Source organism: Microtus oregoni, unplaced genomic scaffold (assembly GCF_018167655.1).
Source record: "Microtus oregoni isolate MIOR12 unplaced genomic scaffold, Mior012 000105F_ref0000443, whole genome shotgun sequence".
Classification (NCBI taxonomy): Eukaryota; Metazoa; Chordata; class Mammalia; order Rodentia; family Cricetidae; genus Microtus; species Microtus oregoni.
Genome location: NW_024544720.1, coordinates 1,397,759 through 1,419,288, shown reverse-complemented (window position 1 = coordinate 1,419,288; position 21,530 = coordinate 1,397,759). Strand labels below are relative to the sequence as shown.

The 21,530-nt window shown below is 37.6% G+C and overlaps 1 protein-coding gene across 1 annotated transcript in view; it reads right to left on the bottom strand.

Moving 5' to 3' along the window:
- The window catches only part of LOC121443395 (DNA excision repair protein ERCC-6-like 2), an 83,429-nt gene that overhangs the window by 59,981 nt on the left and 1,918 nt on the right, over window positions 1–21,530 (bottom strand). The window contains exons 2-7 of the mRNA XM_041645151.1: window positions 19,164–19,588; window positions 15,020–15,139; window positions 8,134–8,327; window positions 4,854–5,015; window positions 3,879–4,086; window positions 1,259–1,399 (exon numbers count right to left, since the gene is read on the bottom strand). Coding sequence (XP_041501085.1) covers window positions 1,259–1,399; window positions 3,879–4,086; window positions 4,854–5,015; window positions 8,134–8,327; window positions 15,020–15,139; window positions 19,164–19,588 — 1,250 coding nt within the window. The remainder of the gene's footprint in view (window positions 1–1,258; window positions 1,400–3,878; window positions 4,087–4,853; window positions 5,016–8,133; window positions 8,328–15,019; window positions 15,140–19,163; window positions 19,589–21,530) is intronic.

The following is a 21,530-nucleotide window of genomic DNA, read 5'->3' as shown; positions in this document are numbered from 1 at the left end:
GGTCAGTGGTGGGCGGGACAGCACCTTGACTGGCACCGCTGGGATGGCACATCCTTGGCCCTCTATTTAAATGCTGATCTCACTTCTGGAATGGGAACATAGACTTGAGGAATTTGATGGGTTTCTGTCCCTTTTTCCAATGTAGCTGTGCTTACTAAATCTCCTTTGCTTTCTTTAATTGAATTATGATGAGAGGCCAGATCTGACTTGGGGAACAGGGTGTAACCCCCAAATCTGATAATAAAACTAGAAAGCTTTTTAAAAATATGGGATATTACAAAAATGGAAATGGCTGAAAAGAGCAAAACCAGCTAGACTGAATAAAAAGCAATCTAGAAAAATACTTGGATCCCTGTAATCATCACAGGTATGTGACATAAGAAGAAATTTTATAAAGGCTGGGCAGTGGTGCCACACACCTTTAATCCTAGTATCTGGGAGACAGAGGCAGGTGGATCTCTGTAAGTTCAAAGTCAGCCTGATCTACAGTGAGTTCCAGGACAGGTAGGGCTACAAAGATAAACCCTGTCTCAGAAAACCAACCAACCAACCAACCAACCAACCAACCAACCAACCAAATAAGCAGATAGGAAAACAAGTAATTTTTTATCTCTAAGGAAACTTTTTGTTCTATTAAAACAGTGCTCTATTAAGCAGACACTGTGCTAAGAGTTGTATTTCATCAGCAAAGCACTGATTCATTCTTAACAGCAGTAGATGAAAAATTTGTAAAAATGGAATTTTAGAATGAAAGTAAATTATTTCCTAATAAGTAGTAAGATACCAAACCGAAGCTCAATTTCTAAACTAGGTTTTGTTGCTATCTGAATATTGTATTTTATAGTGTAGTAATTTGAAATTGTAAGGCATTTCTGATTAATTTGTGATTACCCGTGTGGTATGCATGTGCCATGGCAGACATGTGGAGACCAGAGGATAACTTTTAAGATGCAATTCCTGCTTTCCACCTTGTTTTGAAGCAGACTCTCTTACTGACCTGCAGCTCCCAGGGATTTTCCTGCCTACAACGCCATCCTGCCAGGAGTGCTGAGATCACACAGCCTGCTGCGCATGCTATCTGCGTGGGTTGTGGGAATCAGAACTCGGCTTGTCAGGCTGGTGTTGCCAGCACTTCTCACCACGTCATCTCCCTGGCCCCTTGATAACTTTCTAAAAACACAGCTTCTAAAGTTAAAGAACCGAAGAACAGTGGTCTCATGACACAGAATGAAACAGTGAAGGTAAGGGGAATGCTTGCCTTGTGACAGCAGTTTCTCCTTTTCCGGCCACTGCCACAGGTACAAGGCTGAGAGGACTGAAGGATCAAAGCTACATCTTCTGTGTCTAATACTGTTTGGTAGACAGCTTTCTGGAACTCTGTCAAAGAACAATACACCATCTGCAGACCAAGAAGAGGACAGTTATGAGGATTTCTATAGCAATGAGGAGTCATCACAACGCCCACTAGATTTAGTGATGCTCACACCACACTCACCCACACTGGTCACCTGCACTTCTGTCTTTATGACTATTACTCTCCCATCTCTTTCACTCTTGCTCCTCACCTCATTTGAGAGTGCACAGACTATCGCACCTCACTTTGAAATAATCCTTACAATTTTGTTCTTATTTTACTTAAAAGAAAAAAAAATAACATGAAAAACAAATGATGTAGCTTCCTTATATTTTTCTCAGTATATCACAGGTCTCCTTAAAATAATATTAGTCCATCATGCAAAGAAATTAAGATAAAGTAAAACAAAAGACTTTAGAACAATAGTATAAATAACAAATGTTACTGAAATACTTGAAAAACTGCAAAAACATTAAAAATTTCATGTTACTTTAATTACTTTATTCAGTACCTTGCTATAAATTCCTAAAATTAGTATAGATAAGAATTAAATAAGTATATGTTAAACCAAAATAAAGTTGCTATTGTATGTCTGAATTCAAGGACAGAACAAAATATTGTAACAAAACAATGCCAACAAGTTATAAGGAACACAGTTTCCCTCCTACTTCTGGCAGCACTAGAAATGATAAAATTCTAAATATGTGTGAAATCAGTGTCATAAAATCAAATGTATCCAAAACAGGCCATAAAGAATATGAATAGAAAGGAACAGCCATCCACTTTTAAGCATTTATATGCTCAATGAGACAGCATTACAAAAAATATACATGCAGCAAATATAGGAATGTGTTTAAAAACAGTGTTAGAATTTTAAAAATATATCTACAGAATACAATTACTCCTTGATGCTCAGTCTTGATTATAAAAGTACTTAAGAATAGCAGGCGGACATAGACTATGGCAGTCAATGATGACAATATAAAGGATATTTTATATTAGTATTCAACATTAACAGTTACTAAGTGTTTCGTACGTGTCATGCATTTCAGAGCAACCATGTGAAGCCTGCCTATCATCAATGGCTTCTTAAAAAAACAACACTGGTCTGAGAACCTCAATAAGATGCTCAACTGAAAAAGAACTTTAACTGGGAGAGCCAGAGCCCAAGTTCTAAATCTCTAGGCACAGTTCTCTCTTGATGTATTCTGTCTGCATTATTTCTATTAACAGATCACACACACACACACACACACACACGTGCGTGCTTACGCAAGTGCATGCACACGTGGCCCTGCATGAAACATTTTAGAAAGCAGAGGTTCATAAGTACTCTAACGTAATATTTGCTTTAGGTAAATATCACGTCACATATCATCAATTTTCTCGACTACCATGTCAGTACCAGCCTTTATTTTCAAATCTATCTTTACAAGGTATCCTAAGATTAGAATGCATTTGATATCGAAATCATCACCTCTAGTTAAAACAGCATGTGACAGATTTAACTTGTAATAATTTACAGAATCTTTATTCTACTGATGGAGCTAACAAACGTAAGGTTAAATAATCAATGAAAAATATAAAATCCTCGACAACTCCAAGTTTCTAAACAATGTTATTTTCTTACAAGTGAATAATTAGGTCAGTAGCATAACTACAAACAGCATTCCACATGAAGCCAAAAAAAAAAAAGCAGCACTAAACCATTTTAGTCCTATAACTAGAATTAAGATGCCACAGAACACACTGAACAGTACTACGTGTGAAGGAAAATGCATTACAAAGGGAAGCTCTCCCTACTTCCTTAGAACTGAATCAAAAGTCTTGATAGGACACGAGAATTTGGTCTGGTTTTTTTGTTTATGAGAAAGGGTTTCACTGTGTAGACCTCACTGGCCTGGAACTCATTGTGTACAACAGATAGGCCTGAACTCAGAAATTCACCTGCCTGAGTTTTGGTGCTGGGATTAAAGGAATGCCCCGCTACACCTGACTTAAGATATGCATTAGGCACACACTGTCATGGCTTAGAAACCAAATGTCCGCCATAGGCCCATAAGCCAAAGCCCAGTTCAGTGGCCTTTGATGTGTGGAGCCTTCAGAAGAAACTTAGATCACTGAGACTGTGTCCTTAAAGTGGGTATTGGGCTCCTGTCCCCTTCCTGTCTCTTTTCCTTCTCACCACTGTGAGGCAAGAGCTTGCTCCACCATCTTCTCCACAGGCCACAGGTACAAAGAACCATGGGCTGAAACCTATGAAACCAGAATAGATTTTTCCTCCTTTTACAGTGACTTATCTCTAGAATATATTATGGCAACAGAAATTTAACTAACACACGTACTAACTGCAGGCCTAATAGCCAACAGGTCAGTAAAACCAGGAAAGAAAGAAAACTGAGCTCAGTTGATGTTTTCTGAAATTCCACATGTAACAAAAGGAATCCTAATTAAAAAAAAAATGCTTTTCAGGAAAAAAAAATTGTGATGTGTAATTAATAATACAAACAAATACAGTTCTCACCCGGTCTTCTTTCTTAGGTAGCTGACCTTTGATAAGGGTCTTGGTGCGCCTGAGAAAACAGCCAGACATCTTTTTTGCAAGCCTGTGCATAGCTTTTCGGCCAGTAGCAAGCTCTCTTTTGGTTGCTGTGTGTCTCTGGCCATGTTCCACTGGGTCAGAAAACTGCTTCTTGAAGTGGCTCCTGCTACCTAAAAGTCCTGGCACAGCCCTTTATAAAGGAAGAAAAATGTAACAAGGTTACTAAGTTATTGGTGTGGGAGAATTGTCCGTAATCTGTCAATCATGTTTTAAATAAATGCTGATTGGCCAGGCAGGAAATATAGACAGAAAAACCAGGCAGGAAGTAGAAATGATGTAATGAGAACAGGAGAATTCTGGGAAGAAGGAAGTTGATTCCTCCCACTCCTGCCCAGACCACCGAAGCAACAGGATGTGATCTGCCCCACATGGCTAACATAGATCAGAAAAATGGGTTAATCAAGATGTGAGAGTTAGCCAGTGAGAGGCTAGAGCTAATGGGCCAATCAGCTTATAATTTATGGAGACCTATGTGTGATTTTATTTGGGGCTTGCCGGCTGTGGGGTACCGGGCAGGACAAAAACCACAACAACAAACAAGCCAGCGCTCATGTTACAAATTATCTAAAAAGAAAAGCATTCAATTCCTTTACTAGTAAGGAATCCTTTCAGTGGCTTACTTACTAATGACAGCGAAAACAAGAGCCAGGAGCACAGCATTTCTTCCTTGTGACTGTCTCTAACTGAAGGTGACGGAACTAGTAACCCAGCATTTCCTTACTCTGGGAACCAACAGGCACATCCTGACTTCTCATACAACTTCCTAGACTGAAACATGTTTGGGGCTGGATATTTTTGTAAACAGTTAAGTGGCCAGTTTTCTGGGGGAGGGGCTGTGACTTAAGGACTAGTAATCAGAAAACACCTAAACAGAAACTATCGAGGCATTCCACTCACCAGTCCATAACACACCACAGCTCCTTCATGTTGTTCTGGAGGATGGTACCAGTCAGTCCAATGCGGACCTTGCACTTCACAGCCTTCATGACTTCTGTAATTCGTGCTTTTGGATTCTTGATTCTATGAGCTTCATCTACAATAACAGCTGACCATTCCAAACTACAAGAAAAAAAAGGGAATAATGGGGAATAGAAAATATCCTTACTTTAGTCTAATAGAATTTAGATAGCACTGTTTTTCTCCCTAACATCTTTATCCTTAGATGATTATACTGGTTCTCATTTGGCTAAGTGAGTCTAGATCACAGAATGTTACAGATAAATGTAGGAAAAAATATGAGAAAAAAAAAACAAACCATGATTTTTGTAGACCCCAATAAAATTCAAATGATACTAAAGCAGGTTTAGAGATCATGTCTGATAATGCTGGAATGAAAGCTAAATGACTATTCCTCCTTTAAGTAACAAACCAGAAACAGACACACAAAAGAAACAAACTTTATGTTAAATTTGAAAAGCACTGATATAGACAGCAGTATGTTTTTGAAACTTATAATGAACGCTGTTTACTAAAAGGGTTAATGTTGTGACCCTACTAGAGATGCAGCACAAATTCTAATTGTTCTTAATAATAAAAACTCAGAGTCAGATACAGGGATTGATGCTGGAAGATCAGAGAAGCAGAGCAGTCAGTCACTAGAGAGTTCTTACCTCTACCAATGTTCCAACCAAAGGAGCGATCTTGTCTCTATGAATCCTCAGACTACATCTGAGCTCCTGTCTTTTCCTGCCTTACATTCCTCTCTCTGCCCAGCCATATCACTTCTGTCTCCACTGGTGCTGGGATTAAAGGTATGTGCCACCACTACCTGGCCTCTATGAATGCCTAGTAGCTTAGCTCTGCACTCTGATCTTGGGTGCAGTTTTATTTGCTAGATTACAAACAAAATATCACTGCATGGAAATGAATAGCTACAGTGTCAGTCTATTAAAAAGAACAGGTGCTGTGGGTCAGTGGGAGATACTGAGGAGCCAAAGCTACGTTAAACGCCCAGACCAGCCTAATCAAAATATTGGAGCATCAAGAATAACTTACACCAGGCAGTGGTGGCGCACTCCTTTAATCCCAGTACTCAGAAGGCAGGTGGATCTCTGACTTCAAGGCCAGCGTGGTCTACAGAGTGAGTTCCAAGACAGTCAGAGCTATACAGAGAAAGCCTGACTCAAAAAAAAATCCCAATTATAATTGGGTATAATATGATGTGGGATTCTCCTCCATATGCTATGAATGTTTTATTACCATTGGTTATTAAAGAAGCTGCTTCAGCCAATGATTCAGTAAAGTCAGGCAGGAAATCAGAACAGAAATAGAAAGAAAAAGTAGGCGGACTCAGGGAGCATTAGTAGAGGTAAAGGTCTCTCTAGTGTCTGGCTGCACGGCTTCTCTGCTCTCTCTGTTTTCACTCCCTAATATCTGGCTCTAGGTTTTTATTATTAAGAACAAGAATTTGTGCTACAAAAATAGATGAATGTTCAAACGTCTTACATAAGATGTCATAGTATCTGTGTATAACCTACATATATCATTCTTTGTTCTTTATATAATCTCTAGATGATATGTAATACCCTCCACAATGTAAATGGTATGTAAAAATATTACACTGACTTGTTTAAGGAAACCATTCGTTTGTTATAGACACATTTTTCTAGCAAATGTTTTAATCTACAGTTGGCTGAGAGATCCCAGATGTAGAACCTGTGGAAATGGAAGCTAACTACATTTAAAAATCAGTATTGATTATGGTATATAAACTGAACCTCATTAAGTTAATTCCAAGAGAACGTTCCATCTATATCTCAATAGTCCATTTTGGCAAAAACAGATCCAAGTCATCCTGTCATTTTCCAGATGAGATAGATAATTTGCTCAAATCCACATAGCTAATTAGTGATTGCTTTTATTCTTCTTTGTTATTAATATTTTGAGCACAGGCCCCACTATATTTGCTCACACTGGCTTTAAATTCATGATTCTCCCACGTCAGCCTCCAGAGTATGTGAGATGCACCACCTGGAGATTTGCACCAGCTCATCTAGCTGGACTTCACTCTTGAATACATTCTACTATCAGCTTTTGTTCTTCATTATTTTCTCATGCCATGGGATTTTAGATGGTTGGAAAGCATCACCTTTGAGGTAGTTTTCTGCCATTCTCTCTTTCAACTGACTATAATTCAAACTGACTGAAACTACATATTTCACCATTTAAAAGATATTAAATAACTCACATGTCCTTCCCTGTTCACATGCTCTTGGTACTTGTCTGTTACCTAGTAAGGATGCCTTATGTTGACTTATAGCTCTATTCAAACAGCCCCGTTTTTTTTTTTTTTTAATCACATCTTTAAACATGATTACATTCTAAGGGTGGAACTTATACACATGAATCAGAAATTTCGGCACAAGTTAGTTCAGAACAAACCTCTTAATTGGTTTTCCTCCATCAATGTGGCTGAACATACCAATCAGGGATTTTTCTATATATCTTGGGAATATGCCAGGGTATGCTTGGTATGCTTCTTATCTAAGGTACAGCTCAAAATATCCTCAGTGGCTTTCAATACTCTTGGAGGCATCATTTATACAGTGGTGTAGGAGGTCTTTCAGTATTTGTGTTGCTTTCATTGGTTAATCAATAAAGAAACTGCTTGGCCTGATAGGGCAGAACTTAGATAGGCGGAGAAGACAGAGCTGTATTCTGAGAGGAAGAAAGCAGCAGATAGAGACGAGCCGCCATGAAGCTGCAGGTCAGACATGCTGAATCTTTCCCGGTAAGCCACAACCTCGTGGTGACATACAGATTATTAGAAATGGGTTGAATCAAGATGTGAGAGTTAGCCAATAAGAGGCTAGAGTTTATGGGCCAAGCAATAATTTAATTAATACAATTTCTGTGTGGTTATTTCAGGGGTTAAGCTAGCCGGGCAGCGGGATGCAGCCCGCCACTCCTCATACAACAACACAGTGTTGTACAGGGGACTTGGGACAAATCCTACCATTCTTTAAAATGTACAGTTTAGAAAGGAGTCTTATTCTGAGATTAAAAAATAGAATATGAAGTGGTAGGACACCTTCCAGATGGAGTCAACTATCACAAACTCTGCTTTATACCCTGACATGAAACCAAACTAAAAGCGTTTGAGTTTTGAATCATGACATAAAGGATGCATATGACTAATGTTGGCAGCACACTGACAGCATGACCCTTATGGTTTTACCTGTTAAGTTCCTCCAGACACAAGCGCAGTGTTTCATAGGTTGTTAGAGCAATTTCACATTTTCTTTGCTTTAAACGAATCAGTCCATTATCTTTTTTACTGCCATGTAAAACAATGACTCGGAAATATCCCCAGGTATCCAATTCATCCTTCCAGTTGTAGAGGACAGAAAGAGGGGCAACTATTAAGAACATCTAAAAACAGAAGGAAAGCATCCATGTTTTAATAAGAACTCCAACATGAAATACACAGTATCAACAGTCCCTCTTTGATTTTGGTGCTATAAGTGATTGATACAACTGACTGGTTTGCTAACTGTGAAAAAAACATCCTCAAAAAATACTCTTTGCTCAATTAGTTTTCTGTCAGAACATCAACAAAGATAATCCACTGAAGAGAATCATCATTTTTCATTTCTATTCTTAAAGACATTGAAGAAGAGAAAAGTAACTCTTTAAGAGAGAGAGCAATAAAATCAGAATCCCAACAACAAATTAAAGAGCTAACAAGCAAAGCAAATGGGTAGCATCCTTCTCCAAACAGTCTTCTGGGGCTTCTTTTACCTCTCTTTCCTACTCCATTTTCCTCAGCTTCTCTGTGCTAAAGGCATGAGAAACTCACTGGAAAACTGAAACAAGTAGAGGACTTCCATGTAGGTTTCTATCATAACTGGATCTATATTTATTTCCACACACCTGCCTTACCACCTCTGACCACAAATTAACTGCTTCTGTTCTTCAAAATGATGTTTGATTATACTCAGTGGCTCCCATCTATCTCTCTTGCCAATCTAGAATCAACACATGCCAGCTTTATCTTTATAACAAACCACTTTTATCAATGAGCACATTTCCCAGGGTTAAAAAAACAAAATAAAATCAAACTGAAACAAAACAGAACAGGTTTTCTCCAGTGTACATCTTCAGCTCCCAGTCCCTTCCTTTACAGCAATGTTCTCCAGACTGGTCGGTACTTATTACCTCTACCCTCTGTTCTCTACTGAACTCATGTGAACAGAATTTGTTCTCTGTTTGGAAAAAAGCTATAGTCTGGATATGAAGTGTTCCCCCAAAGGTATGTGTGGCAAAAGATTGGTTCCCGGGAAGGTAGTGGAACTTTAAAGAGACAGAACCCTGTGAAAAGAAACTGAACTACTGGGACATGCCCTTGGAGAACATCTCCTGTGTCTTTTCACTCTGGCTTCCTTCTCCATGGATTCCTACCATGACGAGCCTTGCCATATGCTGAAGAGCACAACAACAGATCATGAACTAAAATTTCTAAAATTAAGAGCCAAAATAAACCTCTCCTTCTCTAAAGTTACTTATCTCAGGTAATTTGTACCAGTGATGGAAAGCTGATTAATTCAGCTTTCAACCAAAGCAGGCTGCTAAGATTACTAACACATCTGTTTCTCAAAGTGGTGCTTGGAGGTTCCACTTTTCTTTTTGAACCCTGGATACCACTCTTATCAACAGCTTAAAATTTTTTATGACTTCATTTTTCCCTATGACCAATACTTATAGCTTGTTACATATGAGAGTATTATTGGTAAACTTTTCTAAAGATTTATACTTGCCCCACTACCCAAGAGACGAACCAATTTATAGGTTCTGTGTAATGTTTCGTCTAGGTCACTTATGACCTGTAAGAAACAAAATACATTACTATGTTTGTAAAGAGAAAGCAGAAAGCAAAAGTTTAACTAAAGTGAGCTCCTTGTCCCCACTCCTCCTCAAGCACAGGAGCACCTTCTCTTTCTTGCTTCCCTTCAAATACCTTTGCTATTGTAGCTCACCTGAAAATTTAATTTTTCTGCTTTCAAATACAAAGTCAAGGCTCAAAATACTAAGTCCAATTGTGATGTCTCCCTTTGAATTTTGTATATTATAGAATGACAATCCTGGGTACAAACTCCATCTGGGCACCCAGTAGTTTTCCTACCCTCACAATTGCAGTCTGTCTTAAGAACGTACCCTATACTTATTAACTACAAAGGTTGACGAGCTGTACACAGAACGGTGTTTACAGTAGCATCATTTGCAATGCAGCCTCCTGTGACCTATTCTTAAAACTGCTTGGCTCCTTATTTTTCTGTTCCAGTGTTTCTGTTCAGGTTAGTCTTAGTAGTCAATTTGGCATAACCTAGAGTCACCTAGAAAAGAAGCCTCAATTGAGGAATTTTCTTGATCAAACTGGCCTGTGGGCAAGTCTGTGGGGAGCTGTCTTTATTATTACTTGATTACCTAGCCTCCTATGGGCTGTAGTATCCTGGACAAGCTATGGGAAAGCTAGCTACGCATGAACCTGAGAGCAAGTGAGAGAATGAGCCAGCAAGCAGTGTTCCCCCACGGTTCCTGCCTCCAGGTTCCCACTGTGAGTTCCTGCCCTTCAATAACAGAGTATGACCTGAAAGTGTAAGCCAAATAAACACACCCTTTCCTCCCCAAGTTGCATCTGACCAGAGTGTTTTATCACAGTAAAAGAAGGAAACAGAAACTTATGAATTGTTTCAGTCATATAAAAAAGATGGTAAATGCTACACAAAATAGCTGAAAAATTCTTTTGCTCAATACAACTGAAAATCTTTCTAACACTGGTATTGTAATTGCTAGGAAATTCTTCCTCTCATTTTTCAATTTTAATTTTCTCCCTGTGTGGTGCATGTGTATGTGTACAGATGTGCAGGGCTGAGAATGATTTTGTATGTTTTCCTCTCTCATTGAACCTGGAGCTTCCTATTTCGGCTAGGTTGGCTGTCTGGCAAGCCCTGGGCTCTGCCTATCTCTGCTGCCAGCACTGTCTTGGGTGCAAACTGCCAACCCACTTTTTACACGGACACTGGAGGTACAAACTCAGGGCCCCATCACAGCAAGTACCTTACCCACTGAGCTGTCTCCATAGCCTCCGCCCTTCTCTTACAATTTATTCTTAAAAATCTCCAAAGTTTGATCTTAAAAGATAATATTTTAATTAACTTACTATGATTTATTTCATAAAGACCAAACTACAGCATAAACTTAGCCTAAATCTAATGAATCATCCAAGAATAAGTACTTGAAATGCATGATTTTGATTTGTGTCTTTTCCTTTAGGAATTCATTGGCACTTACATTTCACGCATTCCTCAAAATTTTATTCATACCTGCAACGTTTTAGAATGTATATAAAATAGATCTTTTACACATACATACATCCCTAGCTCAAAATACTAATCCTTAATTTGTAGCATCTATTAATTCATTGAGTGTTTCTTTTTCAAAGAGATTAAAGATCAGTGTTTCAGGGTTGATTTAATCCTGGCATTAGCTTTACTTTATTTATTCTCTTTTTCACAAAACATTTTTTTCCCTTTGTTTTTTCGAGACAGGGTTTCTCTGTGTAACAGACTTAGCTGTCCTGAAAATAGCTCTTGTAGACCAGGCTGGCCTTGAGCTCACAAAAATCAGCCTGCCTCTGCCTCCCAAGTGTCGGGATTAAAGACATGCGCCACTACTGCTCGGCTTCACAAAACATGTTTTAAAAATGTATGCTCCTTCAAATGGACTCTCTGAAAACATATGTGCACTGATGCCACCAAAATGAAGAACAAATTATGAAAACTATCTGCGCTGTGACACCTGGAAAGGAGCTCCCAGCAGAGCAGGAAGTCCAGGAAGATGGCAGGGGTGTGTACTCCCCACCCGCTGCAGAACTGAGAAGGCCACAATAGCACCAATGAAAGAGAAATCATCAAACAAAGTCATAAAAACAAAAGCAAGAGCAGAACCCAACGGACAAACTGAAGCAGCTGGAAGGACCAGGTCAGTAACAGTCATGTTCAGGGGTTTTCAGAAAGATCAGTGGAACGAGGCTTTTGTCAAAAACTTGACTCTGGCATCATTCCTTAGCTTTCCCTACAAAAAAGTACTGTATATATTTTTTCAGAAAAATGTTTATTTATTAATTTTTATGTGTGTGTGGATACGCACATATGAACACTATATGCATGCAGGGGCCTGTGGAGACCAGAAGAATCATATGATCCCCTAGAGCTAAAGTTAAAAATGATTTTGAGTTGTGGATGCTAGGAATCAAACCCTGGTACTTTTTGCAAGAACAGTAAATGCTCCTAACTGCTGAGCCATCCTTCTGATTCCTAGACACATTTTTCAAAAGTGAACTTATTTGAAAGAATTCTACAGTAAATATTAGGGCTCTGTTTTGAAATTTCAAAGATAGAATGCTTGGTACTTCAACAAAAAGGAATTTCCTTTCAATGGGAAAAAAATCAATTCAGCATTGAACCATCATCTAAAATACGTAATGACAGAACATAATAAAATTATTTAGGTCAAGTTATAAGATAAAATTTTGAACTCAGAAATCATCAAATAATCTGTTAACCAAGTATGTAACCAATATACAAACAAAATCTATGAAACCAAACTTGAAGAGACTAATGAAAGTCAACACAAACACAAAGTCAACACAACCTCAGTCATAACAGATAATTTAATTTCTCAGAACTCAGTTGCTCAAATAAACAGGAAAATCATATTAGAAGCAGGAGACACAGTTGCCACCTGTCCAAGCCTGAGTTCTTTTTCAGAGACTGTTACTCAAGAAAATTCAGGATTCTTGACTACACTGCAAAAGTTTCAGGATGAGAAAATATGAAAAAACAGTACATAGCCACATACAGACATGAGCTTGTCAAGAGAGTTGAGTTTAAGTATCTTAGCAGTAGCCATATAGATAATTTTGGTGGCTATACGGTTCCCTTGTTAAATAATTTCTAACACCCTTCCTTCAATACCATTTTTCAGTAAATGGGATCATAGGTTGTTTCCTGAGATACGGTGGATAGGTTTACAGGTGACAAATGTTGAAGGAATCCCAATTATAGTAGACACTAGGTAGTGAAAACATAGGCTTTTCCCATAAACAAAGTTTATAGTCTAGTGAGCATCTCAAAGACTTGCAGGTTTACAGCTGTGAAAGGAGTGAGCCAAACTCAAAGGACATATCCCTTTAAGTCTTATGCAAAATTCCATATCTTAGTATTCTACTTGAAATGGCTCTGATGTTTATAGACAGGCAAGTCTCACAGCAAATCTGCTAATTGTGCTGGAATTCTCGACACTCAGCAGTCAAGAGGATCCTTGTCTTTCTAATTTGTCTCAATTATAGGATTAAGGTTTTTAAGAAGGCAATCAAGTTTGGTTAAACAGAACGTACACAACTATGTGTCCATAATAACAAAGAATACAAAAAATAAATGGGTATTTTAACATAACAGACTACACAAAATACAGTATCAATACTTTACAAAGGAAATATTTCAGTTATATTATCCTAAGAACTAAGCTCTTCCATCACAAATACTATATTTATCTGGAAATTTTAGAACTTGTCTTTTAAATAGTACTTGGGTAAAAAGAGCAAAAGTGGAGTCACAGACAATTCAGACAAGAATAACGAGAACACTACTACTTATCAAGATAGTAATGGAGCTACAGTAGTGCTCAAAGGAACATCTATACATTAATGGAATTTATTAGAATACAAGACAACACAAATTAGTAAAATTTCAGCTACAGAAGATCTAATAAAAATGCTGTGTGCTATGACAAAGGATTGAAATATATATGCACAGACACATGGAGGAAGGAAGGAAAGAATAAATGAAGACACCAGTGTCAACTGAGGCAGCTATTATCTCAGACCACATGCATGAATGCTGGTAAAATAGTAAGAAAATTTAAGATAATAACAAAAATACCATGAACCAGTACTTCTCAACTTTTTATATAAATATAACTCTTCTGAGGTCATTGGAGTAAACTTGGACTTCATAGCAATCTTATGAATAAGATTTATAAAATCTTAAAGAAACCCCGTGTTAGAACTTGAGGAATATAGTTCACTACCTTAATAAAACAGTAATTGTCTTCATCTAATCACTCCATCTTTATTCCTATTAATTTTCTAAATACTGAGGACAACAGAAGAGCACATAAGGGGACTGGAGATGGCTCAGTTGGTAAAGGACCTGCTGTGCAAGCATGAGGTTCTGATTCAATCCTCAGCACCCATGGTTTAAAAAGCTGTGTGCCAGTGAACACCTACAGTCCCAGCACTGAGGACATAGAAACAAGAGGATTCCTGGGCTTGCTGGCTGGCCAGTCTAGATGGATCAGCAAGGTCCAGGTTTGCTGAGAGACCCTGACTCAAAAACTCAAAAACTAAGGTGAAGAAAGAAGACACCAGACACTGACCTCTGGTTCTCGTTAGCACACGTGCATGTGCCTCTGCATACGTATGCGCGCGCGCACGCGTGCACACGCACACACTATACACACACACGTATACACACACACGTATACACACACACACATGTATACACACACACACACGTATATACACACACACGCACACACACGTATACACACACACACACACGCGCGCACACACACACACACGTATACACACACACGTATACACACACACACGTATACACACACACACGTATACACACACACACGTATACACACACACACACACACGTATACACACAAAGGCTGCAAGCGTAACGCTTCTGATAATTTTATTGTTTTATTAATTTTGTTACAAATCTCTTATTTTGTGCATGTTACCCTGAACATGTCCAATCTTGTCTGATCTCAACAGAGCCAGGCCTGATCAGTTACGGGGTGGGCAAGTCTCAGATATAACTTGATTCAACTAGCAGATGAAACTGGCAACCTTCCAAAAATAGTCTAATTAAATAAATAGTTCAATGTCTAAATTCCTGTTTTAAAATGTATAATACATTATATTGTGATTAAATGTTTCTGTATTTGCAATGTCAGCTTTATAAGCTAAACACTTCGAGACATTTTACCTTTTGGGCCGTAGAAGAGGGTTCCTTTTTCATACTTTTTAGTAAGAACTCTGGCATGTTATTTTCAATATCTTCACGAGTTCCCTTTTTATGCAAAACTGCAGCCAGAAATGAAATAACCTGGGAAGAAAAAAGACTTTATCACTATGCATAATTTCACTGTACATGTGACAAACTAATCAGTAAACTACAAACAAAAATATGTCAGAGGAAGCATAAAAATATTGGTACTTTCTTTGAATTAACAAGCAAACATATAATAATACTACCTTTGAACACATAAAACTCCACATGGCCATCATCTCAGAACAATTCTGCCCATTTGATGAATTCTTTCTTTATTCCCTCATCTGAGATATTACCTTACTATTTGTTTCTATCCATGGATACTATCTTCTCAAAGCCTCTAGAATAAACTATACATTTTTCTTTTCCTGTAAAAAATGAATTCCTTAAAGGAAGAAATATTTGCCTCATAGATTAGTACCTTTGTTTATCTAATGAATGGCAATGCCAATTTAATGTAGGGTACCACAACTCATCAATACACATACCATTTTAAATAGTGGCTATTCTCCAAAAATTAAATAAGAAGGCTAAAAATAAGAAAAAGCATGTGTAGTCACACGATCAACAACAAGTAACGTTCAACCAATTAGACGCTGGCTGGTTAAAACGTTAGCTCTAGTTCTTTGGCAGCTGTGTGAACTTCAGCAAGGTGATTCAACTCCCTAAATAGTTCTTTGCAAAAATGATAAAAATAATATTGGCAAGGTTGTTTTAAAGATTTGGGATGAAAGTGTATGAGATGGGTATTCATATAGAAGTAAATAAATCATTACTTTAAAAAATAAATTATAGGGGCTGGAGAGATGGCTCAGCGGTTAAGAGCGTTGCATGCTCTTCCAAAGGTCCTGAGTTCAATTCCCAGCAGCCACATGGTGGCTCACAACCATCTGTAATGAGGTCTGGTGCCCTCTTCTGGCCTTCAGGCATACACGCAGAAAGAATATTGTATACATAATAAATAAATAAATAAATAAGTTTAAAAAAAATAAATAAATTATAGAAATATTGAAATCTAGAGAAAAATTATAAAAGAAAGTAGAAAAACTATAAAGGAAAGTTTGGATTTGGGGACAAGGAAGGGGGATGACAAAGATCTTTTTTACTCTAGCCCAGGGAAGACTAAAGCTCACTTAGTAACCTGGTCAAGGTGGCCTCAAACTTGTAGCAATCCTGCTTTATCCTTCCCAAGTGCTGGAATTACAAGTGTGACTGCATCCATGCATGTGTTTGTCAGTACACACCTTATGAGAAAAGTGATTTTAATATGTAGATACCAATTATCTAAACCCAAATGAGAGAAGAAAAGGAATGGTAATTAGAGTTATTTGAAGAAATAAAAGTTGTTCATTTAAAAAAAAATCTTAAGCCATAGGCTCAGTAGTTAGAAATATTAATTACTCACCACCACCAAAATAAAAAATTATCAAAAATTCACAAGTGGGTGCTTCATAGAACAAAAACTGAGACACAAAAGTTATTAAAAGTGACTAGAGGAAACAAATAGAATACTTTAGAATACTTCTAAAATAATCTTAATTCTAGATTTGTCAAATTCCCTAAAGCAAAAACATGAAATGCTTTTCATTTACTTAATCTCAGATCTAGGGCTGAAGAGATGGTGTAGCAGCTAAGAAGTGCACTACTCTTGCAGAGGACCAGGTCTGGTTCTCAGCACCTACACTGGGTGGCTCACTATTGCCTGCAACTCCAGCTCCAGGGGATCATACACCTTTTTCTGAACACCTCAGGTACCTGCACACATATGTGCTCATACTCATGCACAGAAACACACATACACACATAATTAAGAACAAATCATTTTTAAAAACACTCAGACTTTTGTAAAATATCGTAACTACATTTTAAGATCCAATTAGAAATCAGCTTTACCTAATTCCTTAAATACACTAATGATAATAACAACAATATACACTAACTTCTAACTTTACTGCTTCATTCACCCACACCCAAAAAAAGGTATAAACTTGTCCTTTAGTTGAGAACACACCCTAAGTGAACAGGGAGACTAAAGCCATGGAAATCTCTCAGCCTGATATAATTAAAGTGATGCTAACTATAATGTGTTAATAATATACAAAGGGGAAAGAAGGATGTGAAGAATCATACAGGTAGTTCATGGGCCAGGGCCAAAATGGTACTCATCTCATCTATGCTATTTTTACTGGCCTAAGTCTATCAAAACTACACTGACATGCAAGATTAGAGAAACACTGTACTTGGTCTACTACTCCACAGCAAAAGGAACATGGATATCTGGAGAAGATCAGGCCTGGTCTACCACAATTCACTGCCACAGTACAGGTCTACACAAATCTCAATTTACAGATCTATGACAAATTTAGAATGAAGATTTTTAAAACTAATCCTCAGAAGAAACTAATCAGAAGATTCTTTACTATGGAATATTTACAAAATTGCTTACAGAATATATATAGATAAATAGATAAAAATTTAAGACTATCACATTAGAACAATAAAAGTCATAACCTGCATTTCAAAGATAAAATATTTTCCAGGAAAAGTTTTGCTTTCACAGGCATTCCCTTCTAAACTCTGCCAAGCAAACGTTTTTATAAGTCACCTTCCCTCACCTGCAGTTACCTCCTGATATAGAATAAACGAGAGACTAGGAAACAGTTCAAACATTCGAACCAAAGGCCTAGCCAAAAAAAAAAAAAAAAAAAAAAAAAAAAGGAGGGTGACAAGTGGGTTTCATAAGACAAAAGAGATAACCACATTCCTTATTGTTTTTCATCTCACAGAAGATGAAAAGAAACAGAGAATGTTTCAGAACAATATTTGCAAAAAGATTTTTGCTTGCTTAAAAAAAATGGTAATGCAGAGAGTGACAAACTTCACCGTACTTAGCACTAAATGGGATGTCTTTATCCCACCCTTCCCCTCCAGGCTCAGATCTATGCAGAAGAGGAAACAGAAAGGTTACAAAGCCAGAAGTTAAGGACAACTCCAAGGAAATCGCATGTTCTAGGTATAGTAAGACTGAAGCACACATGAACTCAGAAACTGTGCCAACAAGCACAAGATCTGCACAAGTTCAAGACAGACAGCTTCCCAGAATGGAAAAAGGGAAGTGGGCATGAAGTCCCACTCCCTAGCCAAGAAGCTATTTACAACTGATAGCTGATCAAGAGGGAAAGCCCATTGTCTTCAATAGAGTGGCAATGGGTGTATCAACCACACACTCCAGAGCTGGTCTTATGGTCAGGGTCCTTGGTCAGCACAAAATGAATCCCATGGGTTTCTTTGTTTCGTTTTTCTTTTGAGTGTGTGTTGTTGTTGGTTGATTCCCTGCCTGGTTTCTTTGGTTTTTTGCTTGTGTGTGTGTGTGTGTGTGTGTGTGTGTGTGTGTGTGTTTAAGAGAGGAAAGAATACTGTGTTGGGAAAGGCAGAGGATTTAAGAGGAGTTAGGAAAGGGTAAAAAATGCCGGGCGGTGGTGGGGCAGGTCTTTAATCCCAGCACTCAGGAGGCAGAGGCAGGCGGATCTCTATGAGTTCGAGACCAGCCTGGTCTACAGAGCTAGTTCCAGGACAGGCTCCAAAGCCACAGAGAAACCCTGTCTCGAAAAACAAAAAAACAAAACAAAACAAAACGACCAAAATATATTTTTAAAAATGTATAATTAAATGCCACTTTGAAAGGCGATTTAGCTCATTTTTCATTACAAAGCTCGAGTCTTACAATATGAATTACAGATATTATCAAATTTATCTTTAAAATGCAAAGGCTATTTTGCTTCGTTTTTAAAGGGCTTGGGGCGCTAGATGTTAATTAACTTTTTATATTGCATATGGCATTTTCTCTAAGAATAAAAATTAAGAAAAATGTTATTCCCCACATATTAACAAAGTACTGAGGATAAAATAGTGACACACCGAGTCACTGTTCTCAATTCTGAAACTTTACCATCTAGCTAATGAGACAAACAAAAACGTATAGTAACAGGTGGTATTACAAAAAGAGATTTGAATAAGTTAATGCACTCTTATACATAGGATGAGCTTACCCTGATTATAAAGTAATTAATATAAATACCTGTATTGTTTTTCCAAGTCCCATGTCATCACCGAGAATACACCCTCTTCCCTGGATGTAGTGTCCGTAGAGAAACTGAGCTCCCTCTCTTTGGTAATCGCGCAAATACCTATTAATAGTGTAAGGAATGGAGTCTCCATCTTCAGATAATTTAAAAGCATTAGCCAATGGTGGAATTTTTCGATCTGGGAAATAAGGTTTTTCCAAATCTTCATCATCAAATATAAAACTTCTGGAGAAATTTTTAGCTGATTTTACTTCTTGAAGTCTTTGAAGAGGTATTTTCTTTTCCTGAAAATCTGCATACAGGACAATTGCACATGGCTTCCCATCTTCATCCACAGTGATAGACTTTATGGTTGCTTCACAAAGCTTTTTCTCATCTGAAGAAGGAGCAAGACATCTTTCTCCTGGATACCACCTGTCTATAAGAAGAAAGAAAATTAGCTTTTCTAAAAGCTCACGAGGTCATACCTCATTTATCTGAGAAAAGAAAATATAACATGTTTTCCAAATAACTTAAACAAAATAAATATTTATTTTCATGCATATTTTTCTAAAATATATTATCAGATGTATTCCTATAAAATTGATCTTGATGGTCAACCAGAGCTGAAATCCACTGATTTAAACATTCTTTCTGATTCATAAATATTATACACATTCTCCTTATATGATACAGCAAGAGAAACAGATACAGTAAAGAGTAAGCTGGAATCTTCAGGAAAGCAACTCTGTGACATGAGCTTTTTGTTTACTCCATCCTTCTCTGAACACTGGTATGTAATAGGCCAAGGGAACCTCTTATCTGACTACAATGACACCACAACCATTACAGCTTATCTATTTTGGGTGTTGAATATTTTAAACTGTAAGAGAGGGCTCTGAAAAGTATTTGAAGCCATTGCAGAACACCAGGGTTCAATTCCCAGTATTCACACAGTGGTTCATAACCATTTATAACTCCATTCCAAGTTATCCAACACCCTCTTCAGATTTCCCTGGGTGCCAGGCAAACATGTGGTACACATAAATACACGGGCAAAACACTCATACACCTTAAATAAAATAAGTCTTGAAAAGAGAGACAAAAATGAGTCCTAAGAGCCCTTTGTAAGATCCTGCCATTACTGAAGATACTGATTTCTATGCACCTGAACTCACTCTTTGTTAACTATTCAGCCAACTGTCTTTTTTTCTCTTCTGAAGACAGCATGAGTGGGGAGAGATTTCCTAGAATATACTACTAAGCAGCTTAAGGAGAACAAAATGGAGAACACTAAGAAAAGGTAATTTTTCCAAATGGAATTCCTCATTGAAAGGATCTAAGAAATTATACGGCTATAACTGTAAGGATACTGGGGATTATTTTTCTTACACACTCCTCACTGATACCACAAGACCATCAGTGCTTTCCTAGGATCTTCCTGAGAAGTTCCAGTTAGAACTTCAAAACATTTCTGGTTATAATGAGAGGTATAAGCTGTCTTAAGCAGGAATAACTCACCGTGATGGTCTTCATCAATTATTCCTCAAAAGCATTATTCCCACTAACTTTGCTGAGGTGGTTTTACTATAGTCATCCTAAGTACACATGAAAAAAACATGTTCTCCCACTCTATTCTTAAGATCCAAACTGAGAACTGTTATTCTATTATGAAATTAACCCTACTTTACTGTCCAGGCACGAAGGGTGGGCAGGTCCAAGTGTCTTCTCTCTGGGACAGCGCTAGCTGAGCCTGAGCTAACGATACCATGGCAGTTCCTAACACATAATTTCTGTTTTAAATGATGCATCTGCCTCTGATTTTTAAAACCTAATTCCTTAATTTGACACTCAACATACATGATTTGAACACTGATTATTTATCAGACACTGTACCACATAATGGGTATAAAATGAAGAACAATGTCAAAGAAAGGTAGTGAGTAGTTTCCCTGCATCTTATTTCCAGGGATCATTTATGGATATTAATCCACACACCTTAGAACACCTGATTTTTGACAAAGAAGCAAAAAATATCAAATGGAAAAAAGAAAGCATACTTAACAAATGGTGCTGGCATATCTGGATATCAACATGTAGAAGAATGAAAATAGATCCATATCTATCACCATGCTCAAAACTCAAGTCCAAAGGATCAAAGACCTCAACATAAAGTCAGCCACATTGAAAATCATAGGACAGAAAGTAGGAAGTACATTTGAACGCATTGGCACAGGAGACTACTTCCTAAATATAACCCCAGTAGCACAGACACTGAGAGAAACAATTAATAAATGGGACCACCTGAAACTAAAAAGCTTCTGTAAATCAACATGGTCAACAAGACAAACGACAGCCTACAGAATGGGAAAGATCTTCAC